The sequence below is a fragment of the Oncorhynchus kisutch genome, linkage group LG13 (assembly GCF_002021735.2).
Source record: "Oncorhynchus kisutch isolate 150728-3 linkage group LG13, Okis_V2, whole genome shotgun sequence".
Classification (NCBI taxonomy): domain Eukaryota; kingdom Metazoa; phylum Chordata; class Actinopteri; order Salmoniformes; family Salmonidae; genus Oncorhynchus; species Oncorhynchus kisutch.
Window position 1 is genome coordinate 62,799,376 of NC_034186.2, and position 25,464 is coordinate 62,824,839.

Here is a 25,464-nt window from a genome sequence, read left to right on the forward strand (position 1 = left end):
AGGGGGGGGGGGGGGTGGACCTTTCCTCTTTTGTTCTCTACTGCTGCTCTATTGTTCCTCCAGCAAGTGGGGGTGGACCTTTCCTCTTTTGTTCTCTACTGCTGCTCTATTGTTCCTCCAGCAAGTGGGGGGGGGGGGGGGGTGGACCTTTCCTCTTTTGTTCTCTACTGCTGCTCTATTGTTCCTCCAGCAAGTGGGGGGGGGGGGGGGGGGGGGCGTGGACCTTTCCTCTTTTGTTCTCTACTGCTGCTCTATTGTTCCTCCAGCAAGTGGGGGGGGGGGGGCCTTTCCTCTTTTGTTCTCTACTGCTGCTCTATTGTTCCTCCAGCAAGTGGGGGGGGGGGGGGTGGACCTTTCCTCTTTTGTTCTCTACTGCTGCTCTATTGTTCCTCCAGCAAGTGGGAGGGGGGGGGGTGGACCTTTCCTCTTTTGTTCTCTACTGCTGCTCTATTGTTCCTCCAGCAAGTGGGGGGGGGGGGGGGTGGACCTTTCCTCTTTTGTTCTCTACTGCTGCTCTACTGCTGCTCTATTGTTCCTCCAGCAAGTGGGAGGGGGGGGGGGTGGACCTTTCCTCTTTTGTTCTCTACTGCTGCTCTATTGTTCCTCCAGCAAGTGGGGGGGGGGGGGTGGACCTTTCCTCTTTTGTTCTCTACTGCTGCTCTATTGTTCCTCCAGCAAGTGGGAGGGGGGGGGGGTGGACCTTTCCTCTTTTGTTCTCTACTGCTGCTCTATTGTTCCTCCAGCAAGTGGGGGGGGGGGGGGGTGGACCTTTCCTCTTTTGTTCTCTAATGCTGCTCTATTGTTCCTCCAGCAAGTGGTGGTGGGGGGGGGGGGGGGGTGGACCTTTCCTCTTTTGTTCTCTACTGCTGCTCTATTGTTCCTCCAGCAAGTGGGAGGGGGGGGGGGGGGGGGTGGACCTTTCCTCTTTTGTTCTCTACTGCTGCTCTATTGTTCCTCCAGCAAGTGGGGGGGGTGGACCTTTCCTCTTTTGTTCTCTACTGCTGCTCTATTGTTCCTCCAGCAAGTGGGAGGGGGGGGGGGGGGTGGACCTTTCCTCTTTTGTTCTCTACTGCTGCTCTATTGTTCCTCCAGCAAGTGGGGGGGGTGGACCTTTCCTCTTTTGTTCTCTACTGCTGCTCTATTGTTCCTCCAGCAAGTGGGAGGGGGGGGGGTGGACCTTTCCTCTTTTGTTCTCTACTGCTGCTCTATTGTTCCTCCAGCAAGTGGGAGGCTGACGATATCACGGATTTTTTTTACCCCTTTCAGTGATATCCAATTGGTTGTTACAGTCTTGTCCCATCGCTGCATCTCCCGTACGGAATCGGGAGAGGCGAACGTCGAGAGCCGTACGTCCTCAAAAACACAACCCTGCCAAGCCGCACTGCTTCTTGACACACTGCCCGCTTAACCCAGAAGCCAGCCGCACCAATGTGTCAGAAGAATCACCATACAACTGGCGACCGAAGTTAGCGTGAATGCCCTTGACCTGCCATAAGGGGTTGCTAGAGCGGGATGGGACAATGACATCCTGGCCGGCCAAACCCTCCCCTAACCCGGACGACACTGGGCCAATTGTGCGGCGCGTCACAGCCCGGGATTGGTGGGTTGGTGGGTGGAGGGACACAATGCAGATAGCCCGGTTAGCCAATGTGCGGTAGCACTGGTTGGTCGGCCCAATTGAGGTAGTATGTACATGAATGTATAGTTAAAGTGATTATGCATATATGATAAACAGAGAGGAGCAGCAGCGTAAAAGAGGGGTTGGGCGGGGGCACACAATGCAAATAGTCCGGGTAGCCATCTGATTACCTGTTCAGGAGTCTTATGGCTTGGGGGTAAAAACTACTGAGAAGCCTTTTTGTCCTAGACTTGGCACTCCGGTACCGCTTGCCATGCGGTAGTAGAGAGAGCAGTCTATGACTGGGGTGGCTGGGGTCTTTGACCATTTTTAGGGCCTTCCTCTGACACCGCCTGGTATATAGGTCCTGGATGGCAGGCAGCTTAGCCCCAGTGATGTACTGGGCCATACGCACTACCCTCTGTAGTGCTTTGCGGTCAGAGGCCGAGCAATTGCCATACCAGGCAGTGATGCAACCAGTCAGAATGCTCTCAATGTTTCATGCCAAATCTTTTTAGTTTCCTGAGGGGGAATAGGCTTTGTCGTGCCCTCTTCACGACTGTCTTGGTATGTTTGTACCATTCTAGTTTGTTGTTGATGTGGACACCAAGGAACTTGAAGCTCTCAACCTGCTCCACTACAGCCCTGTCGATGAGAATGGGGGTGTGCATGGTCCTCCTTTTCCTGTAGTCCACAATCATCTCCTTAGTCTTGGTTACATTGAGGGATAGGTTGTTATTCTGGCACCACCCGGCCAAGTCTCTGACCTCCTCCCAATAGGCTGTCTCGTCATTGTCAGTGATCAGGCCTACCACTGTTGTGTCGTCAGCAAACTTAATGATGATGTTGGAGTCGTGCCTGGCTGTGTAGTTGTGGGTGAAGAGGGAGTACTGGAGGGCACGCACCCCTGTGGAGCTCCAGTGTTGAGGATCAGCGTGGCAGATGTGTTGCTACCTACCCTCACCACCTGGGGGCGGCCCGTCAGGAAGACCAGGATCCAGTTGCAGAGGGAGGTGTTTAGTCCCAGGATCCTTAGCTTAGTGATGAGCTTTGAGGGTACTATGGTGTTGAACACTGAGCTGTAGTCCAATGAATAGCATTCTCACATAAGTGTTCCTTTTGTCCAGGTGGGAAAGGGCAGTGTGGAGTGCAATAGAGATTGCATCATCTGTGGATCTGTTTGAGCGGTATGCAAATTGGAGTGGGTCTAGGGTATCTGGGATAATGGTGTTCATGTGAGCCATGACCAGCCTTTCAAAGCACTTCATGGCTACGGACGTGAGTGCTACGGGTCTGTAGTTATTTAGGCAGGTTGCCTTTCTGTTCTTGGGCACAGGGACTATGGTGGTCTGCTTGAAGCATGTTGGTATTACAGACTCAATCAGAGACATGTTGAACATGTCAGTGAAGACACCTGCCAGTTGGTCAGCACATGCCCGGAGCACACGTCCTGGTAATCAGTCTGGCCCCCAGCCTTGTGTATGTTGACCTGTTTAAAGGTCTTACTCACGTCGGCTACGGAGAGCGTGATCACAAAGTTGTCCGGAACAGCTGATGCTCTCATGCATCCCTCAGTGTCGCTTGCCTCGAAGCAAGCATAGAAGTGATTTAGCTCGTCTGATAGGCTCGTGTTACTGGGCAGCTCGTGGCTGTGCTTCCCTTTGTAGTCTGTAATAGTTTGCAAGCCCTGCCAAATAAGACGAGTGTCGGAGCCGGTGTAGTATTATTCAATCTTAGCCCTGTATTGACGTTTTGCCTGTTTGATGGTTCGTCGCAGGGCAGAGCAGGATTTCTTGTAAGCTTCCGGGTTAGAGTCCCGCACTTTGAAAGCGGCAGCTCTACCCTTTAGCTCAGTGCTAATGTTGCCTGTAACCTATGGCTTCTGGTTTGGGTATGTACAGTCGTGGCCAAAAGTTTTGAGAATGACAAATATTCGTTTTCAAAGTCTGCTGCCTCAGTTTGTATGATGGCAATTTGCATATACTCCAGAATGTTATGAAGAGTGATCAGATGAATTACAATTAATTGCAAATTCCTCTTTTTTTTTGAATTTCCCCCCTTTTTCCCCCAATTTCGTGGTATCCAATTGTTAGTAGCTACTATCTTGTCTCATCGCTACAACTCCCGTACGGGCTCGGGAGAGACGAAGGTCGAAAGTCATGCGTCCTCCGATACACAACCCAACCAAGCCGCACTGCTTCTTAACACCGCGCGCATCCAACCCGGAAGCCAATTAATTGTAATTCATCTGATCACTCTTCATAACATTCTGGAATAAATTGACCGCACTCAGTCAGCTGTTTTAAGGAAATAAGCAAACAGGAAACCCCTCACCCAGAGGCGGCGCTCCTACTGGTGGGAGACTTTAATGCAGGGAAACTTAACTCAGTTCTACCAAATTTCTATCAACATGTTAAATGTGCAACCAGAGGGGAAAAAATTCTAGATCACTGTACTCCACACGCAGAGATGCGTACAAAGCTCTCTCTCGCCCTCCATTTGGTAAATCCGACCACAACTCTATCTTTAAATGCTAGGCAACTAAATATATAACATCTACTGAGGATATATGATAGACCTCTTGTAGATAACACCAACATGTTGATTTCTCTGTTCATCTATACTTCATTCCGTCAGTGACAGGGCTGTGTTTCAACCAATATTGCTTTTGGAAATAGATCCAAGAAAGGGTAACCAACAATGTGAGATAAGATAGTAAGATAGTTAAGATATTGCATTGGTGTGTACTAACAACCACATAATGAAACAAAACATTTACTGTATGCTATATCCACAATTTCTCACTAATTATTTTCACCCCAAGAAAGTCACATAAATATAAGACTACTTGAAATACACATGTTAATGTTTTTTTGCACATTAAATTATTAAATAATTCATTTATTAAAGGGTGTTTCTAAAAGACATTAAAGGACAAGTACGATAGGACCTAAATATTCCTATCGTACTTTCCCTTTAATGTTTTTTTAGGAACATACCCTTTAATAATTTACCTGGCCACACCTGAATTTCCACCCACTGAAAAGCAGTTGCACAATAACAATAGAAGTGGAAAAACGATGTCAGAGACATTCAATAAAATCCCCAAACTCGTTGTTTGATAAACCCTGAGGTTGGGTGAGTTTTACATGTTTATATATTTTCATTTGTATTTTCCAGCATTGTATAGCTAGCAGTCTTCTTACGTGAGTCGGAAAGTCCAACATTTTATCTAGTGCGCTGGTATGAGAAACTTCCGTGTTGTGATATGGAGTGCGCTTTGAAGGTCTGCGTACTACGTTTGTCTGGAAATTGAACACATTCGGGGAACTTTACAACGCTATTTGTATGTCAACAATATTTTATTTTGTGGTTTTATATTGCAAGCGTATTTTCTTTGGTATTCATGCGTAAATAGGGCCTTTTATTTTCTTAGACTACTCAAACAGCACAGGCCATAATGAGATGCATTGGGCGGAGCTTTGTTTGCAACGGACAGGGAGGGATTCTACTTGTTTTATCGGTCTTGGCTTACTTTACCTGTCGTGGAAAATTTTCAACCTTAGAGACTATTGTTTGATGATTAATGACACTAGAATGCTGTCTGGAGTTACAGCTTATCGGTTTTGGGGCATCATCTCTTGTGTGGGAAGACATGTATGACCTACAGAATGTGCACTCTGTAAAATGTACTTTACTTTGTAGGTGAAGAGCTGTTTACCATCAAACCAATAGAGCTGGGACACAAAGAAGGAAACAGACAATGTGATGTGACTTCAGTCAAAGTAAAAACACTCAATCAAGCACAGACTCACTGACGAAGTCTGGAGACATTGAACACCTAAACATAAAACAATGTCTGAGATCCTACGGTCAAACCTGGAGCTGCTAGAAGACAGCCCCTCCAAAACCAGCGGGGTGACTGCTGAACCCCAAACCCCAACATGGGGGGCAGAGGGGGAGAAGGTGATTGAAGAATTGGAAAAGGGAAGGGAGGGAGTGGTGGAGGAAGACGAAATGGTTAGCTCTGCTAAATTGGAGCCTACCACTCTGCAATGGCCGGGTGACAGGGATGTAGAGAAAGCAACAAAGAACGGAAGTGCATTGACTGTGAAAGAAGATAAGGGAAGGGGAAAGGGAGATGACCCTGAGGGAGAGAGGAGGAGCGTGCACTCCATGTGCACCTCTCTTCAAGAAGGAGGAAGCCGGATGGAGAGCGAGAGAAGGCTGGGTTTGGGAGTGGAGAGAATGAGAACGGGGGAAGAATGGATGGAGAGAGAGGTGCAGCACCCAGGGCTGTGTAAGAGAGGGAAGAAGGTGCAGGTAGAGATAGAGGTGGAAGATGGTATGAACTCTTTGCCTGAGAAGGCAGCACAGGTCTTCAACCCATCTGTCACCATCTTATACTCCTCTAGTGCTCCGACATCTCCCAGAGAAAGGGAGCCATTCTGGGATGTGGACGCAGAGAAGAATCTCCTCCTCGTTCCCCAGGGAACCCCACATGATGGCTACTACCATGACTGGCCAGTGGAGGGGGGGTCCTCAAAATGTAAAGAGATGCACTAACATGTCATCTTTCTGTCTTTTGGCCTCCAACCTCTTTCTCTCAGTCTTTCTCTTTGCTCTTCTCTCCGTTGTTCATTCAGCCACTGTGGCTCTGCTCAAATAGATTTGCGAGTGCAAATTCATCCTTCCACTCCCCTTATTTTGTGGTAATCTGATCTAGAGGGTGGTAATGTTTTCTGTTAGCTTTCTTTTACTTCAGAGGGTAGAAAGACTAATAGTCTCTCCTTTCCTCTCCCCTCCAGATGGGTGTGACTGTGCCAAGCGGGATGCTCTCAAAGTGGGGGTGTCTGTGTTCACTGCAGCTCTAATTTTCCCCCTCCTAGTGTGGGGGGGTTATGTCTTCCTGCCTTTTGATGCCCCACTGCTGGACAGTGCCCCCCTCAGGCTGGTCTACACACTGCGCTGCTCTGTCTTCGCTGTGGTGCCCATCATACTGGGTGAGTGGCTCATTGGTCATTCAGCATATGTTCTTTATCAGAATTATGCCGGTGTGAACAGCAAGGTGGGTTGAACAACAACACTAACATCACAAGCTAACGCTTGTGTTGTCCTCCCAGGCTGGTTGGTGCTGGGTGTCTCCAGGATGCGGTTGGGGAATGTGAAGCCGCTGTGTGAGGTGGAGGCCAGGGAGGTGGGTGTGCACCGGCGCTATGTGGATGACTCCGTCACCCTCTTCCTGCTCTACTTCCTGCAGCTGGCTGTAATGGCGCCCTACCTGAGCCAGGACCTGCTCAAACTGGTGCCCTTGCTCACTATCATCTTCGCCTTTGGCAGGTAAAGAAACAATGCAACAAAAAAATGTTTATTTTGTCACATAACCCAGAGAGATGCAGTGAAATCTGTTGTCCAATTTCAGTGCCCAGTCCGTCATAACCCTATATGACATGTGATCTCAATTTAATACAGTCTGGGCAGACTATAGAAATGACTGCATCTGTCTAATGTCCCTCTCTCCTCTGTGCCAACAGGCTGATGTACTGGGTGGCAGCTGCACTGGGCAGCAGTGTTCGGGGCTTTGGCTTCGGTCTGTCCTTCCTGCCCACCGTGGCCATGCTGGGTGCCAATCTCTATTTCATCTTCACCATGGACGCTGGGGGCACCATCTTCGCCCAGGATGTGGTTCACCAACAAGACCAACCCCCAGCCTCCCGCCAGAGGTTCTGGGGATAGGGGAATGGAGTAAAGACCGAAGGAATGAAAAGGATGGGGAAGAGGGACAGGATTTGTTTTACCTACTGGTGGAATTTAACTTTCAAAGGGTTACTATGTAAACGGTAGTGGATCGTGCTAGTGTGTTTAAACCACACTGATGATGTGTAGAATAGACTGGGCAGTGGTAGTCAGTGATAGAGCATGTACAAACCGTTATTGGAGAAAGGCTGTCTATGTAATAATTCATTTTGCATGGCATTTTACCGTCACTTTAGTGAAACAGTAGAATGTATTCTGTAGAAGATCTGCTAATTGACAGCATGACAGTTAAGTACCATGGAATAATTTTGAAATCACAATTGTCTCGCTGCAAATAGTTTGTAGATCCAGACAGAATTGTACCACTTGGGGAAGTTTTGAAAATAACCAAACCACTGTTTTCCTCATATCTAGCTAGGCCTGCTGCAGACAAATAGTTTGCTGAACTATACTGTTTGGTTTGACAAGTATATCTGTACTTGAGGCATCCTGTAATCTACTGTATTGCATTTGGTTATGAATCTGGTATTTCAAGCTAATAACAATTGCATTTACATTTGGGACATTTATAGAGAAACTGAGACTTGCTCTAGACCTCTTAGTCAATTTCCTCTTGAAAATGTTCAATATAACCAATCATAAAATCATGTTCTGTGAAAAAGTAATCGACTACTGAGTGGACATTTTGTCTCATCTTCATGACTGTATGAAGGACGGCCCCACATAAGCAATGTCATCACAGCTAACAAATCATTGAAAAATAATTGATTTAGTATAAAGATGTTGACATTGAGAACCATTTCACAATTGGAGAATGTGGATTGCATGGCATTTTGTGCCTCCCCCCAAAATGGCAGTGACCTTATAGAAATCCAACCAGTCCAACAAGTGCCTTTGTCTCTGAAAACGAATCCTTTCACAATACAGCACAGCCCTGTAAGGGTGGTTTTGAATAGAGTTGTTACTGTATTTTAAAATGTTATGTATGAAATCTGATTTTTATAGTGTAGGCATCTACTTTATAAAATGTATAACTACGCAGATTTTTTTCTACATTTCAAGGTAACTTCGGTCTGAAACAAAGTGTAGAGTCTATTTAATGCCTATCATATTTTAAAATAATTTATGACTCAATGATCAATTATACTTAACAAGTGATGTTTTTATTGGCCTTTCATTTGTGAAGCTGACATTTATTGGTTTGAAAGCCTTTTAGTGACCAATAAAAATGAACAAGCATTTAAGGTAGACCTTTGTGCATTACAGTTGTTTGAAATGGGCACCTGTTATGACTGTTATTGCTGTGTTCGTAACCAAGTGGAAGGTGGTATTTATCACAAACGACTGTGAGAAAACCACTTGAACACCCCTCCAACTCGTAATTACTAGTGGAAAACCATAGAGATCGTTAGAGGACGAATACATTGTATCGGTCAGATTTTGGCTTTGTGAGAGCATGCGCTGTGCCATTGAGGCCATCTCCATTTTGAAAAAGTACATTTTCTTCTACTACGAGTTGGTAAACAAACTGAAAGGGTGCATACATGCCACTTGGAGTGAGTTGTTTGAACAGGTATAAAGCCAAGTTGGGGGATTTACTGCCACCTGCAGTTATGGAATGTTTCCTCACAAGTGTAATTAATTGGCTGATTCCCTCCTGATGACCTGAATGGAAATATACACTGCTCAAGAAAATTAAGGGAACACTAAAATAACACATCCTAGATCTGAATGAATGAAATATTCTTATTAAATACTTTTTTCTTTACATAGTTGAATGTCCCGACAACAAAATCACACAAATTATCAATGGAAATCAAATGTATCAACCTATGGAGGTCTGGATTTGGAGTCACACTCAAAATTAAAGTGGAAAACCACACTACAGGCTGATCCAACTTTGATATAATGTCCTTAAAACAAGTCAAAATGAGGCTCAGAAGTGTGTGTGGGCTCCACGTGCCTGTATGACATCCCTACAACGCCTGGGCATGCTCCTGATGAGGTGGTGGATGGTCTCCTGAGGGATCTCCTCCCAGACCTGGACTAAAGCATCCGCCAACTCCTGGACAGTCTGTGGTGCAACGTGGCGTTGGTGGATGGAGCGAGACATGATGTCCCAGATGTGCTTCAGGTCTGGGGGAACGGGCGGGCCAGTCTATAGCATCAATGCCTTCCTCTTGCAGGAACTGCTGACAAACTCCAGCCACATGAGGTCTAGCATTGTCTTGCATTAGGAGGAACCCAGGGCCAACCGCACCAGCATATGGTCTCACAAGGGGTCTGAGGATCTCATCTCGGTACCTAATGGCAGTCAGGCTACCTCTGGCGAGCACATGGAGGGCTGTGCGGCCCCCCAAAGAAATGCCACCCCACACCATGACTGACCCACCGCCAAACCGGTCATGCTGGAGGATGTTGCAGGCAGCAGAACGTTCTCCACGGCGTCTCCAGACTCTGTCACGTCTGTCACATGTGCTCTGTGAACCTGCTTTCATCTGTGAAGAGCACAGGACGCCAGTGGCGAATTTGCCAATCTTGGTGTTCTCTGGCAAATGCCAAACGTCCTGCACGGTGTTGGGCTGTAGTAAGCACAACCCCCACCTGTGGACGTCGGGCCCTCATACCACCCTCATGGAGTCTGTTTCTGATCGTTTGAGCAGACACATGCACCTTTGTGGCCTGCTGGAGGTCATTTTTCAGGGTTCTGGCAGTGCTCCTCCTGCTCCTCCTTGCACAAAGGTGGAGGTAGCGGTCCTGCTGCTGGGTTGTTGCCCTCCTACGGCCTCCTCCACGTCTCCTGATGTACTGGCCTGTCTCCTGGTAGCGCCTCCATGCTCGGGACACTATGCTGACAGACACATCAAACCTTCTTGCCACAGCTCGCATTAATGTTCCATCCTGGATGAGCTGCACTACCTGAGCCACTTGTGTGGGTTGTAGACTCCATCTCATGCTACCACTAGAGAGAAAGCACCGCCAGCATTCAAAAGTGACCAAAACATCAGCCAGGAAGCATAGGAACTGAGAGGTGGTCTGTGGTCACCACCTGCAGAACCACTCCTTTATTGGGGGTGTCTTGCTAATTGCCTATAATTTCCACCTGTTGTCTATTCCATTTGCACAACAGCATGTGAAATTCATTTGTCAATCAGTGTTGCTTCCTAAGTGGACAGTTTGATTTCACAGAAGTGTGATTGACTTGGAGTTACATTGTGTTGTTTAAGTGTTCCCTTTATTTTTTTGAGCAGAGTATAATCTTTCCTTAACCAGTAGGAAGTCCCACCCAGTTGACTACTTCAAAATGGTGAAAAATCCTAATGGTGCTGCCCATTCTAAAACTTGCTTTTGGACACTTAGAGGACTCGATCTTTATGTGGGAAACTCGTCTATCACCCCTGATCGCAGACTTCTCCCACATGCTGACCTGACCTACTAAATAAATGACCTTGATAACAGGATTTTCGGCAGTTAAATGTAATAAAACATTGTTTATAAAAAAGCAATCTATTAATGTGTTTTTTGAAAACTATATTTTGTTTACATGCATGAAAGCTGTACTTTTAGTTATAGTTGACGCAGCTTGTTGGCTATCCCGCGTTTGTCAACGAGTTCAAGGCATGTGAATGCATCCAACTGGTATTTACAATATTACCACCTTCCCACTTGGTTATGAACGTAGCATATTGCCGTGTTCAAAATAACTGGGAACTCGGAAAAAAACGAGGTTAACTCATGACTTCAGGTTAGAAAGTCGGGAGCTCTAAAGAGACTCTAGTTTCCGAGTTGGATGACCGTTCAAATAATGTTTTCCCCATTCGGAGCTATTTTTTCCCAGTTGTTTTGAAGGAGTCATAACATCGAGCCTATGACGTAGGACTACACTTTTCGACTAACGGGCTATTTTTGTCGGTGGTCAAATATTGTTCACGTCTAACCAAACTTTTCGTTTATTTATTGGTCTGGAGAATATGGCAGCTGCCCCAGCTCGAAGAAAACACGGAGCGTGTCTGCTTCGAATCAAAGAAAACTGTCCATTGCGAAAATTTAAGAAAAACAGGTGTTACGGTAAGAACATGGTTGTTTTCAAGAATTGATGGATAACAACATATAGCCTATAAAAATGAATAAAATTAACCCACAGACGAATTATACTACCCAGGAAGTTAGTTTGAAGTTGACACTTCATAGATCCCTGTCGGCCTTGCACTGTATAAATTTGACAGTAAAACGTCTATTGAATTGGTTTGGTAGGCTCTATAGGCCTCAATGCTATAGCCTGATAATACATTATAAATAATAATCTTACATTTTAAAGTTTTATTTAGTATAAAGGCACACTATAAAATGTGTATATCAAGGGAGCAAATGCACGACTTTTCCACATGCAAACACCTTTATATATAATATATATATATATATTAGTGCTGAAGGAATAACATTCTAGAAGGTAAACATTACATCATGTTTATCTGTATACACCTGTATACATTTTGTCAACATAAACAATGGAGTAATATATCCTAATATAATGATAAGACTACTGTACTTATCAAATTATGAATAATAAGTCATATTATTCAAAATTAAGGGGTAGGCTATATTGCATTAGTTGAAATTACCAGAAGTCTGACTGTGGCTTTAAAATAAGTAGTCAGTGTTGTTAACTGCCAATGCTGAAACTCCTCCACCATTATTTGCCACAGTTTTGAGGAAGTTGGGGGCTAAAGTAGCAAGGCAACATTTAGTCCCAATGTATCATGTGGTTGCTTAAGACTTAAGACTGGCATACCTGTCCAAAAGTACACACACTAGTCTACGCCTACACCTCCTGTCAAGTACTTCAGTTGCACTTGCTGTCAAGAGCTGGGTGCCCAGGGTGGGTGCATGTCAGCAGTGTAAAAATGCAGATGAAGGAAATTAGATAAGGAGAGGAAATCACTTCAGAGTATTGATACTTAAGCCTAATTGTTTTAAAAAAAAATCCCTTTGGCAGAGGTATCTTCGGCTGGTGGTGGGATGTGTTGGGGAGACTTCAGGAAGCACCCCATTTCTGCATCCAAAACCAGACCTATCAGCACCATCTATGTAGAGCCCCTCCCTCCCTCCTATCAGTCTATTTACCATCCCCATCAATCACAGGACCCCATTGGTAAGACCATTAAAACACTCGCATGGCCTTCTTTCCCAATGTCTTGGTGAATGGTCTCCAAAGGCTAATATAGTTAACTGACCTCCTTTATCAGGAACCTTGATATGGTAGTTACTGGTTTTTATTAGTATTAGAAGTTACCTCAATCTCTCTGATAATCCTATTATAAATGGGAACAATATTTTGGGAACATTGCTCTCACCTATTTAGCTTGTCACATCAGGGATTGTTTTTTTGAAGTAAGGAAGAATGTACGTTATTGGAAAGTGCTTCACAGAGCCATACACTGTGTATAGAAAACATTAAGAACTGCTCTTTTCATGACAGGCTGACCAGGGGCCTCGTTTTATAAACCGTGCGTACGTACAAAATAGACCCCAAATCAAAATCAAATTTGATTTGTCATGTGCGCCGAATACAACAGTGAAATGCTTACTTACAAGCCCTTAATCAACAATGCAGTTTTGAGAACAAAACATGTTAAGAAAGTATTTACTAAAATAAACTTAAGTAAAAAAATACTAAATAAAAGGCCTATGTACCTCATGAGTATGAAACCATCAGAGAGAAGGTGAGGAATGTATTATGCAATGATAATGGAAATTAAACGTGTGTGTGCCAGGTTTCACACAAAAGTTGGCATTTATAAAAACTGAACTTGACATGAAAATGTGCTCACCTTCCCACAAACCTTAGACCATGCGTAAGCACAGTTTATAGTAGTTGAAGTATTGCATTGCAAGCAGGCAAGTAGATTAGTATTTTCTGCAAATGGAGGAAAAGAACAGGTTAAACAGGTTAATAACAAGATGCAATAATTTGCCATTAGTGAGAAGAGAGAATCTATTTAGTTTGTCTTTGCATTTGAAAATAATTAGAAATAGGCATTTATTTCCTAGCCTATTATTTATTTAATTTCCATGATTATTTCATAATAAATTCCTCACCTTCTCTGTGATGTTTTCATACTCACGGGGTAGCGTAGGCCAACAACAAGGATACCATTTGTCCCATCTCTGGTTTAATTGCATCCACTTCATAGTAGTAAATAGATAAGCCATTTCAAGTATTTTGCTCTATGCCATCTGATCCGAAGCGAAGTTTATTAACGGTGTAACAGGCGGTTGGTTGTAGGTTACTTTTGTAGCTTACGTCTAAATACTGTACTTTCACATTTCTCGAGACAATATTGCATTTATACACAATCCATATTTTCATAACCATTGCAGAATAAATGTGTCACTTTTTCTGGCAATGATGGGTTCCTATTCCCGAAGTAGCCATAGCCTACAACAAATTACCATGCGCAGACCCTTCACTATGTCCCGCCCCAGAATTTTGGGCAACCAATTGCAGTGCTCCAATGGATAGCAACTGTTGTCGAGTCCAACACCTTGGACAAGCTCACGTTTGAAACGCATCAAAGCCATAGAGGGCTTTACAAAAACATTGTTTAAATGGATAAATCATTTGACAGGGCACCAGGGGTGCACCAGGGGTGCTTGCTACTGTGATTCCTATAGGGCTGACCCCAATTAGTTTACTGGTCAATTGTTGTTGTTTTGTTAGTCGAGTCGTAACAAATATATAAAATTGCGCCGATTACAGAGGGCAGCCGTGCTTCTAGCCCATAGGCAACTTTGCAGTAGTTCCTTTTTTGTATGTGTTATTTTTTACATTATTAGGCCAGAACATTTTTTGTATTATTACATATAGCTTGGAAGAACTATTGGATATCAGAGCGGCGGTAACTCACCAGCATTACGACTTTCTGTCACGTCTGTCACGTGCTCAGTGTGAACCTGCTTTCATCTGTGAAGAGCACAGTGGCGAATTTGCCATTCTTGGTGTTTTCTGGCAAATGCCAAACGTCCTGCACGGTGTTGGGCTGTAAGCACAACCCCCACCTGTGGACGTCGGGCCCTCATACCACCCTCATGGAGTCTGTTTCTGATCGTTTGAGCAGACACATGCACATTTGTGGCCTGCTGGAGGTCATTTATCAGGGCTCTGGCAGTGCTCCTCCTTACACAAAGGCGGAGGTAGCGGTCCTGCTGCTGGGTTGTTGCCCTCCTTCGGCCTCCCTGATGTACTGGCCTGTCTCCTGGTAGCGCCTCCATGCTCTGGACACTACGCTGACAGACACAGCAAACCTTCTTGCCCCACCTCGCATTGATGTCCCATCCTGGATGAGCTGCACTACCTGAGTCACTTGTGTGGGTTGTAGACTCCGTCTCATGCTACCACTAGAGTGAAAGCACCGCCAGCATTCAAAAGTGACCAAAACATCAGCCAGGAAGCATAGGAACTGAGAAGTGGTCTGTGGTCACCACCTGCAGAACCACTCCTTTATTGGGGGTGTCTTGCTAATTGCCTATAATTTCCACCTGTTGTCTATTCCATTTGCACAACAGCATGTGAAATTCATTGTCAATCAGTGTTGCTTCCTAAGTGGACAGTTTGATTTCACAGAAGTGTGATTGACTTGGAGTTACATTGTGTTGTTTAAGTGTTCCCTTTATTTTTTTTGAGCAGTGTATATATTTTTATGGCACACGAGGCTGTCTTATTCGCTCCCATCTCAGTGAACCAATCCATTGCGGAGGCAGAGATTCAAAGGCTTTGCATGGTCAATCCGACATCTGAAGTAGCCTTACAGCATTTACTGTGATGCAGTCTCTGCAGACATCAGGGCTTTCATACTTCATGCGCTTAGTGGAGCAGAGCTATTGTGAAGGAAGTGAGTTTGTGTTTATACAGGACGTACTGTCCCCACCTATCGTTTATACAGGACGTTCTGTCCCCACCTATCGTCAACGCGGAGCTTTATGGAGCCCTACGCATTGTTACAAAATATGACAGGCGCACAAGTGAAGTTTACATATTTATTATACCGTTATTTTACCAGGTAAGTTGACTGAGCACACATTCTCATTTACAGCAACAACCTGGGGAATAGTTACAGGGGAGAGGAGGGGGATGAATGAGCAAATTGTAAGCTGGGGATGATTGGGTGACAGCTTAGGAATTTAGCCAGGACACCGGGGTTAACACCCCTACTCTTACGATAAGTGCCATGGGATCTTTAATGACCTCAGAGTCAGGACACCCGTTTAACATCCCATCTGAAAGACGGCACACTACACAGAGCAGTGTCCCCAATCACTGCCCTGGGGCATTGGAATATTTTTTAGACCAGAGGAAAGAGTGCCTCCTACTGGCCCTCCAACACCACTTCCAGCAGCACCTGGTCTTCCATCCAGGGACCAACCAGGACCAACCCTGCTTAGCTTCGGAAGCAATCCAGCATTGGGATGCAGGGTGGTATGCTGCTGGCTATAATATATACCTATATACAGTGCCTTGCGAAAGTATTCGGCCCCCTTGAACTTTGTACTGCTCACTTCCCTTTTTTTCTGGCCCTCTGCTGAGAGCAGGCGTGGATATGGATGTGGTCCAACCCCAAGCTCCTATTATGGGGGTCATGAGTCTCCCCCCATCCTCTGTACTGGCTCCAGGGCCTCTGGTTCCCAACCTCCAGCCTACCTGCCAGCACAGACGCCTCCCCTCCACAGCACCCAGTGAGGTCAGCATGGGTGAGTCACACTTAACCATCTGTTAAGATTTTTCTCCCTTAATTAAAACAGTGTCAGACACAGGTGTGCAGGTTTTTTTTTAAAGTCATATGCTCAAAAATAACAATTAAAGGATAAATACTCACACTGTTGAAGAGTTTGGAAAAATTCAGATGCTAATACCTTCATTGCTTTGTAATGATGACTAACGTGCTGATTTCCTCTCCAGAGCTGGACAGCGGTGTTGACCCAGAGACTGGAGAGAAAGCCCAGAGATGACAACACCACTCTTCCGCTGTTTCTACCTGGCCTGATCCTGGAGATCTGGGTCAGATATAATGAATGTCTAGAACAGGTCAAGTGGTTTGGAACCTGGCTGTACAGACTCTCTCAATGTTGTGAAATACTTTTCTCATCCCTTTTACATTGGTATGTGAACAAGCATTTAAAAGTATCCATCAAGGAATATGAGGGTTTTTTTTATATATGAAGTTTTTTTTATTAGTGTGTATGTAGGCTTTTGGTACACTGCCATCTGCTTCTGTACAGGGCAGGGAAAAGAACCTTTAAATACTTTTATGGCATTTCATTGCTCCCTTTTCTCATATTCTGAGCCACTGTCCAGATGAGTCAACAAAGAAGCATCCCTTCATATTGCTTTGAATGGTCTTCTCAGGTCAGAGTATAGAGATAAAGCCCAGGAATCCATGTACTTGCACGGTCTGTTGACATGTACAGTACCAGTTAAAGGTTAGGACACACCTACTCATTCAAGGGTTTTTCCATTGTAGAATAATAGTGAAGACATCAAAAATATGAAATAACACATGGAATCATGTAGTAACCCAAAAAAGTGGTATTCATATTTTAGATTCTTCAGAGTAGCCACCCTTTGCCTTGACAGCTTTGCACACGCTTGGCACTCTGAACCAGCTTCACGTGGAATGCTTTTCCAATAGTCTGGAAGGAGTTCCTACATATGCTTAGCACTTGTTGGCTGCTTTTCCTTCACTCTGCGGTCTAACTCTTCCCTAACAAATCTCAAGTGGGTTGAGTTGGGTGATTGTGGTGGCCAGAATCTGATGCAGCACTCAATCACTCTCCTTGGTCAAATAGCCCTGACACAGCCTGGAGATGTGTCCTGTTGAAAAACAAATGATAGTCCCACTAAGCGCAAACCAGATGGGATGGCATATCGCTGCAGAAGCCATGCTGGTTAAGTGTGCCTTGAATTCTAAATTAGTCACTGAAAGTGTCACCAGCAAAGCACCCCCAAACCATCACACCTCCAACACACATGCTTCACCGTTGGAACCACACATGCAGAGCTCATCCGTTCACCTACACTGTCTCAGAAAGACACGGTGGTTAGAACCAAAAATCTCATATTTGGTCTCAACCAAAGGACAGATTTCCACCGGTCTAATGTCCATTGCTCGTATTTTTTTGGCACAAGTCTGATTGTCCTTTAGTGGTGGTTTCTTTGTAGCAATTCGACCATGAAGGCCTGATTCATGCAGTCTCCTCTGAACAGTTGATTTTGAGATGTGTTTGTTACTTGAACTCTGTGTAGCATTTATTTGGGCTGCAATTTGAGGCTCGTAACTCTAATGAACTTATCCTCTGCATTAGAGGTAACTCTGGGTCTTCATTTTCTGTGGTGGTCCTCATGAACCAGTTTCATAGCGCTTCATGGTTTTTGCTACTGCACATCTAGAAACGTTAAAATTGACATTTTCCAGATTGACTGACTCATGTCTTAAAATAATGGACTCTCCTTTCTCTTTGCTTATTTGAACTTTTATTGCCATAAGGTATTTTACCAAATAGGGATACCTTGTCACAACACAAGTGACTGGCTCAAACGAATTTAAAGAAATTCCAGAAAAATGTACTTAACAAGGCAAACCTGTTAATTGAAATTCATTCCAGGGGACTACCTCATGAAGCTGGTTGAGAGAATGCCAAGTGCGCAAATCTGTCAAGGCAAAGGCCGACTATATTTTGATTTGTTATACACTTTTTTGGTTACATGATTCCATGTGTCATGTCATAGTCTTCACTATTATTCTACCATGAAATGAAGAAAAACCCTGGAATGAGTAGGTGTGTCCACTAGAGGTCGACCAATTATGATTTTAACGCTGATACTGATTATTGGAGGACCAAAAATAGCAGATAGCAATTAAATCGGATGATTTTATATATGTAACAATGACAATTACAATACTGAATGAACACTTATTTTACTTCATATAATACATCAATAAAATCAATTTATCCTCAAATAATGAAACATGCTCAATATGGTTTAAATAATGCAAAAAGTTCAATATGTGCCATGTAAAAAAGCTAATGTTTAAGTTCCTTGCTCAGAACATATGAAAGCTGGTGGTTCCTTTTAACATGAGTCTTCAATATTCCCAGGTAAGAAGTTTTAGGTTGTAGTTATTGTTAGGACTATTGCTCTCTATACCATTTGTATAACATACCTTTGACTATTGGATGTTCTAATAGGTACTTTAGTATTGCCAACCTAATCTCGGAAGTTGATTGGCTTGAAGTCATAAACAGCGCAATGCTTGAAGCACAGCAAAGAGCTGCTGGCAAATACAGGAAAGTGCTGTTTGAATGAATGCTTATGAGCCTGCTGCTGCCTACCACTGCTCAGTCAGACTGCTCTATCAAGTCTGAGTCTTAATTATAATAACACAGAAATATGAGCCATAGGTCATTAATATGGCCAAATCCGGAAACTATCATTTTGAAAACATTTATTCTTTGTGAAATACGGAACCTTTCCATATTTTATCTAACGGGTGGCATCCCTAAGTCTAAATATTGAGGTTACATTGCACAACCTTCAATGTTATGTCATAATTATGTACAAGTCTGGCAAATTAATTACAGTCTTTGTTAAGAAGAAATGGTCTTCACACACTTCGCAACGAGCCAGGCAGCCCAAACTGCTGCATATACCCGGACTCTGCTTGCACGGAACGCAAGAGTAGCGACACAATTTCCCTAGTTAAAAGAAAATCATGTTAGCAGGCAATATTAACTAAATATGCAGGTTTAAAAATATATACTTGTGTATTGATTTTAACAAAGGCATTGATGTTTATGGTTCGGTACATTGGTGCTAAGACGGTACTTTTTTCATGAATGCGCTTGTTAAATCACCCGTTTGGCGAAGTAGGCTGTGATTCAATGATAAATTAACAGGCACCGCATCGATTATATGCAACGCAGGACAAGCTAGATAAACTAGTAATATCATCAACCATGTGTAGTTAACTAGTGAATATGTTAAGATAGTCTTTTTTATAAAATATAAGTTTAATGCTAGCTAGCACCGTGGCTCCTTGCTGCACTCGCATAACAGGTAGTCAGCCTGCCACGCTGTCTCGTGGAGGGCAATGTAAATCAGCCATAATCAGTGCCCAAAAATGATTACAGATTATTATGAAAACGGGCCCTAATTAATTGCCTATTCTGATTAATCGGTCAACCTCTACTCCAGACTGGTACTGTATATGTGTTAAGTTGCTAACATACGGAGTCAAAAAAAAAGTTAGCTATGACCTATTTCATGGTTTTATGACTTTCTAATAGGCCTATTCAACACATTCAGGGATGTTATGGCCCAGATAAAATAGAACCTTGATGTAACCGAAGTAATATTTTGTTATCTGTTGTGTACTCAGATCTGGTTTATTTCAATATGCTGTGGTGAATTGCATTTTTTTTCTCTCCATGCATTTAACTTTAATAAAGCTGAAGATAATATTTTTATGTCTGTTGCTGAGAGAAACCTACCCTTCTTAAAAAGGCTCAAAACAGTATAACCTGTTTCCACTTTAACTGGGTACTACAGTGCTATAAACAATACTCATGGAAGATACTTATTTAATCTGCCACGACTAAAGATATACAATGAACTGAGAGTCAGACCGTATTCGATTTGAATTTTATAGCAAATCAAACATACATGGCTACTGTGATGCTTGATTATCGACACACATACTTGGTTGAGAACAGACAATCCAGGCCAAACATTTAGTATTTTTGCAAAATAGCATCCCAAAAGAGAACAGTAGGCTGTACTATGTACACTAGCGGTCTGTTTGCCCACTGGTCTACCAACCCATTTCTTTCCTCATTTATCTTCACTCTGCTCCCTGTCCTCCTCCAGCCTGGTCATCGCCTTTCTTCTTGATTCCAGACACAATGTCATCAATGCGGAGCAGCAAGATGGCCGTCTGAAAGGCAAGAAGAGATCAAAATTACATTAGTGGGGTTCACTGAAACCAGTGACTGATTAAAGTCATAAAACGACAAGAGACACTAAAGGTGCCCTGCCATTGTATTCACTTTGATGTGAAGGAGATAAGGCACTGGAAAGCACTCATCCTTTAGAGTAGTAGGAGTGAAAATGTTTTTGCATGGTGTCTGACTGCATTCACTACTGACAAAGTAAAACAGAATTCGTCCATGCCTTGTACAATATGTTTTAAAAACATTAAGTCTCAAGCATTTGCTGCAGATACATTCGAGATGAATCTCACTTTCAACAGCAGCCCATTAGCCCCTCTTACCTCCACAGCAGTCTTGTAAGTCTGGGCCTTGACAGCCAGCGGCTCACAGATGCCAAGCTCCATCATGTCTGCCAAGGTGCCAGTCTCTCCGTTCACACCCCATGATGCACAGGCCTCCAGGGTGTGCTTGGCCTACAGAAGGGGGGGGGGGGGTAAGATAAATAAAACAACATAGCCGTGCCCAACAAAATGATAAAGGTGCATATTTTAGAGCAAAACCACACGTACTCTGAGAGAGGTGAGCACGCGGATGGTGGAGGCTCCACAGTTTTGGATGAGTGTACGGGGGATAACCTCCAGGGCCTGGGCCACGGCACGGTAGGGCCACTGCTCCACCCCAGTCAGGGTCTTGGAACGCTCCATCAGCCTCTTGGACACAGCCATCTCCACCGCCCCGCCTCCAGGGAGTAGAGATGGGTCCAGTAGCACGTTACGACACACCTGCATTGCATCCTGCAAGTTACGCTCCACCTCCTGAGGGACAGAGAGACACACACACCATCAACACTGTTTGGTTCCACAATGAAGCATTGAGCATAATAGGATACCATGAGGATCAAATCATCCTGTCTTGTTACGGTATGCCTGAAAATGAGCTGCTTCTGCCGCAACGGATTCTTGTGCATGAGGGGTAACTTGATACGTACAGCCAGGATCTCTTTGCTGGCTCCTCTCAGCAGGATGGTGCAGGCTTTGGGGTCTTTGCACTCTGTGACGAAGGTGAAGTACTCGTCTCCAATCTTTTTGATCTCAAACAGGCCGGCGCCAGTTCCCACGTCCTCCTCACGCAGCTCATCTGTACGGCTGGCTATGCGAGCCCCACATGCCCTGAGAATATGATATCAGCGTTAATAGTCAATTAACAATTTAAAAGGATTAATAGTTAGCACATCTTCAGAATACTATACTGTGTGGAATGGACCTTACCTTGAAATGCGGTTGTTGTCAGTCTTTCTGACACGGCGGATGGCTGTGATGTTGGCCTTCATCAGATAGTGTTGTGCCAGGTCTGGGGAGATGAGTGGAGAAGTGAGTTTCTCTGGTCAGTGCAGGGGAGCTTTGGTGGATTAAGAGCGGTTGCTAAAATTGTACATACAGATTTTGTATGTGAAGTACCTGAGATGCCCTTCTCGGTGAAGATGAGGTCTGGCTTGAGGCGGATGATGTCTTCACAGATCGTCTGGATGTACTCTTCCTCCATCTGAAGGATTCTAGAAAAATCCTCCTCACGTGTGATCTCAATGTCAGTCTGCACAGGAACACAACATTTATTGGCTGGTACCTACTACTGTTATTTTTATACTGTATGTGTGTGCTGGTAATGCATTTGTGTGGATGTATGAATGACACTGTGTACATGTGTTTTCAGTACCTGGCTCTCGCCCTTCTTGTACTCCAGGGAGCAGTCCAGCAGGATGATGCGGGGGTTCTTGATCATTCTGCGCATGCGGGGGTGAGTGACGTCCTTGTTGACCATCACGCCTTTTAGCACACATGAGTCCTCAATGAAGCCACCAGGCACCTATAACCATAGTAGAACAAGGAGGAATCAACCAACCTGGTGTCATTTTCCCAATGACCACACCCTTGTCATACTTATTGATGTCAATCTTGTAACCGCAAGACCTTTAACGCTTACCTTCTCCACTTTGGCGTACAGCTTAATGTTGATCTCCTTGCGTCCGTGCTCCTCCAACTCCACAGTGCGCACGGCATCCAGGGCAATATTACACGCCATGGTAGACCAACGGCTCAAGGCCTTGGTGCAGATGGCAGAGTTGATGATCTTCAGCATCTGCGCCCTGTCATTCACATCCACCGGGGTGCTGGGAGGGAACAGAGACAGTCGGTCAATAGAATGGAGTGTAAAAGTGTGCGAGGGAGAATTGTGTGTGTAAGTGAATGCAATTGAGTGTTCATCAGTAAGTGTGTAAGTGTATGCAATCTATACCTGATGTCTTTGAGCATGTCGAGCATGTCGTCCAGGGCGTGTCTGTAGGCACTGATGATGACTGTGGGGTGCATCTGCTGCTCCAGGAACTGCTCTGCTACAGACAGCATCTCCCCAGCTAGAGACCGACAAAATATCGGAAAAAAATATGTTAACCAAGAGCCATTTTAAAAATGTGCACACTCAGTACGATGGCTTAGAGGACAATTGATTCTTAAGCATCATCAACGTAGCCCTCTCGGAGTCGGAGTGCCACAACATCCAGTCCTAAATAGCCTGAAGCTCAAAAGGGTACATTGACTATGTTGAAGAGGTTGACTGGATCTCAGTCAATTCCATGTCAATGGAGTGAGATGAAATACTTCCACTACCAGGCCACTTACCAAGGATGATGACTGACGTGGTGCCGTCTCCCACCTCCTCATCCTGGGTGCGGCTGATCTCAATCATGGACTTGGCTGCCGGGTGCTGCACTTGGATCTGTGTTTGTTTACAGGAAAGGTAACTTTAACAGACCTGAATTTGTTTACATTTCCCATCTTCCAAATACAGTGTACGGGTGCTTATGGGAAATGTAGTGCAGAAACCTCACCTCTCGGAGGATGGCATTGCCATCGTTGGTCATGACAATGCCACCCATGGGGTCTAGCAGCATCTGTTAATAGATAGGGAAAGGTTAAGACAGTTGTATTTTGGTGTCACTTTGGGATTTAAGTATCTAAGGGCCAGGAATTGTGTCTTGGTACAAACCTTCATCATGGCTCTTGGTCCCAGGCATGTTCTGATGACATCTGCTATTGCCTGTAAAAGTAGACTTCGTAAGGCTGCAGGAATTTCTCATGTTTCATTATCGCAATTAAACCTCAGTCAGAAGTAAAATTATTGGGTAATGGGAAGGGGAAGTCCGAGTGGTGTGTCATCTTTACCTTTGCTGCACTGATGTTCCCTTTCTGAACCTTGCGTCCAGACTCTCTTTTCATATTCTGGCCTAAAGAGAGAAGATCATTGAGGTGGCGACAGAGAAGGGCAGTCTCTTAACTAGGCCTATACTCAAAATGACTGACCATGATGCTGCGGTTTGTTCAGTGTATTTAGCAACTTGACGGACAACATGGTAGGCCAACAAGTGTGTAGTTATAAGTACATTAAAATTCTGAAATTACATTTGCAAGATTGTCTGCACCATCGTTAGCTACCGTGTTGCCACTGCCCGAACCAGATACTGAGACCAACCCCAAAAACGGGGAGACACCAGGGAAATAGCTCACCTTAAAATGTAACTTAGCTAGTAAGGCAGCTAGCAAATTATTATCCATAAATCTTACCCGAAGGGTTTGTCTAACTACGTTTGATGGCGTGCATTACAATACCAAATAGAACGCTAGCAGAACAGTATCCCTGTTTATTCCCCAAATTTGATAAGTTTATAGCCGATTGTTCCGCTAACAGCGCAGCATGACTGTCACAACTCGAGACATCACTGGCTAGCTAGGCCCGAACGCCGGGCATCACCTCGCGTGAATGAAAAAGCTCACAAATATAGCAAGATATAAAGTACACATAAAACACTAATGTATTTAATTCATTGATAAATGTTGTAACTTTATCACTCACTCAACACGACGATTGGTCTTCCCATCATTTTGGCAGCGTGCGTAGATCAACCGGGTACCAAGTTCTCAAACGCAGCACAGGAAAGGCTCATTTGTTTGTGGCTGGGCGGGTTGGGAAAAAAATGACCAATTAAGGACGAGGGAATTTTGATGAACAGCCGTACAACCCAATCTGCGTGACTACGAAAGAGGAAGTCGCCAGTGGGCGCTATCTTCAAGTATATATTGTTTCCTCGTGTGATTACCCTAGCAAATTAAATCCTATGTCGCAGTACATATGGACATTATATAGAAACCCAATAAATGACCAGCTCTGTTGTATCAATGATGTGCATGACGGCATAAAACTACCTGTATCTTCAAACGTTTAGCTACATTTACTAGGCTTACCATTTGGTGCACTGTACGTACAACCTTCAGCACGCACAGGTATTGCATTTTGGGATATGTAGTCCAGAAAGAAACAAGACCATTCTGTAACGTATCAAATAATACCCATGCATTGGACATTGCCCGACCTTGATAACTCTCTTTTCATGAAAGAAACATCAAATTATTTCAGTAGTTACTCAAATGCAAATAAAAGCTCAACCGGACGTAAGTCAAATGTCACGTAAAACATAAATCGCAGAAGAGGGGCTAGCTGATGTAACTATACATTCTAGGAAAATAAATAATTCCAATAAATATCACTGTAATTTCCAATAACAAATAAACATCTCTCACAAAAATTACTAATATGTGGATTATGTGCGAAATTGTGTATATAACACGATACAAAATAGTGATATTGAGTGTCTTTAAGTATGTAAAAATCAAATCGAGTTCAATTGGATAAATTCGGGACAATGAGGCATTTCCAATTTATTTTTGATTTATTCAACTAGACAAGTCAGTTAATAAGAACAAATTCTTATTTACAATGACGGCCTACCGGGGCACAGTGGGTTAACTGCCTTGTTCAGGGGCAGAACATCAGATTTTTACCTTATCAGGTCGGGGATTCAATCCAGCAACCTTTCGGTTACTGGCCCAACTAGGTTGCCTCTCCTCAAGAGCATTTATGGAAGATGCACAAAAGTGTGCAAATGTATGTCAAAAAGAAAGACATACCCAGATGAGATGCTTGGCATAAAAGTCCAACTGAAATCTAATCACAGTTTCCCAAACTCAGTCCCCCCCACTACACAGCTGATTCAA

At 44.1% G+C, this 25,464-nt stretch overlaps 2 protein-coding genes and 1 non-coding gene across 8 annotated transcripts in view; 1 reads left to right on the forward strand and 2 right to left on the reverse strand.

Moving 5' to 3' along the window:
- The window catches only part of LOC109901956 (transmembrane protein 79-like), a 33,027-nt gene extending 24,404 nt beyond the window's left edge, over window positions 1–8,623 (forward strand). Inside the window, exons 1-5 of one of the 4 annotated variants that reach the window (XM_020497981.2) lie at window positions 4,608–4,756; window positions 5,324–6,167; window positions 6,427–6,621; window positions 6,742–6,958; window positions 7,153–8,623. In XM_020497981.2, coding sequence (XP_020353570.1) covers window positions 5,474–6,167; window positions 6,427–6,621; window positions 6,742–6,958; window positions 7,153–7,354 — 1,308 coding nt within the window. In that variant the 5' untranslated portion in view covers window positions 4,608–4,756; window positions 5,324–5,473 and the 3' untranslated portion in view covers window positions 7,355–8,623. Of the gene's footprint in view, window positions 1–4,607; window positions 4,757–4,832; window positions 4,965–5,323; window positions 6,168–6,426; window positions 6,622–6,741; window positions 6,959–7,152 lie in introns of those variants that run through there. The other 3 variants (XM_020497982.2, XM_020497983.2, XM_031786860.1) reach the window with 3 other exon arrangements.
- Window positions 8,624–20,056: 11,433 nt separating this feature from the next.
- On the reverse strand, window positions 20,057–25,431 carry LOC109901954 (T-complex protein 1 subunit gamma). Of its 3 annotated transcripts, XM_031786865.1 has the most exons (16): window positions 25,378–25,431; window positions 24,655–24,738; window positions 24,266–24,366; window positions 23,578–23,639; window positions 23,402–23,452; window positions 23,244–23,306; window positions 23,035–23,131; window positions 22,652–22,769; window positions 22,340–22,526; window positions 22,073–22,222; window positions 21,817–21,949; window positions 21,628–21,709; window positions 21,348–21,528; window positions 20,929–21,174; window positions 20,701–20,832; window positions 20,057–20,364 (listed from the first exon to the last, which is right to left on the reverse strand). In XM_031786865.1, exons 3-16 carry the CDS (start codon window positions 24,291–24,293, stop codon window positions 20,272–20,274), a joined length of 1,623 nt encoding a protein of 540 aa, XP_031642725.1. In that variant the 5' UTR covers window positions 24,294–24,366; window positions 24,655–24,738; window positions 25,378–25,431; the 3' UTR covers window positions 20,057–20,271. The 3 variants fall into 3 exon arrangements, with proteins under 3 accessions (XP_031642725.1, XP_031642726.1, XP_020353567.1); XM_031786866.1 differs by lacking the exon at window positions 24,655–24,738; XM_020497978.2 differs by lacking the exons at window positions 24,655–24,738; window positions 25,378–25,431 and having other exon boundaries at window positions 24,266–24,384.
- On the reverse strand, window positions 20,465–20,600 carry LOC116353201 (small nucleolar RNA SNORA15). Its single transcript, XR_004202569.1, has one exon. It is a non-coding gene; the product is annotated as a small nucleolar RNA SNORA15 (small nucleolar RNA).
- Window positions 25,432–25,464: the final 33 nt, after the last annotated feature.

Bases quoted from the DNA above. Each gene is read 5' to 3' on its own strand.
- LOC109901954 (XM_031786866.1), bottom strand. From the start codon at position 24,293: ATGATGGGAAGACCAATCGTCGTGTTGA. The intron at 23,640-24,265 runs GTGAGTGATAAA...TTCTCTCTTTAG, and splicing joins AAGACCAATCGTCGTGTTGA to GCCAGAATATGAAAAGAGAG. The intron at 21,175-21,347 runs GTACGTATCAAG...TCTGTCCCTCAG, and splicing joins CCAGCAAAGAGATCCTGGCT to GAGGTGGAGCGTAACTTGCA.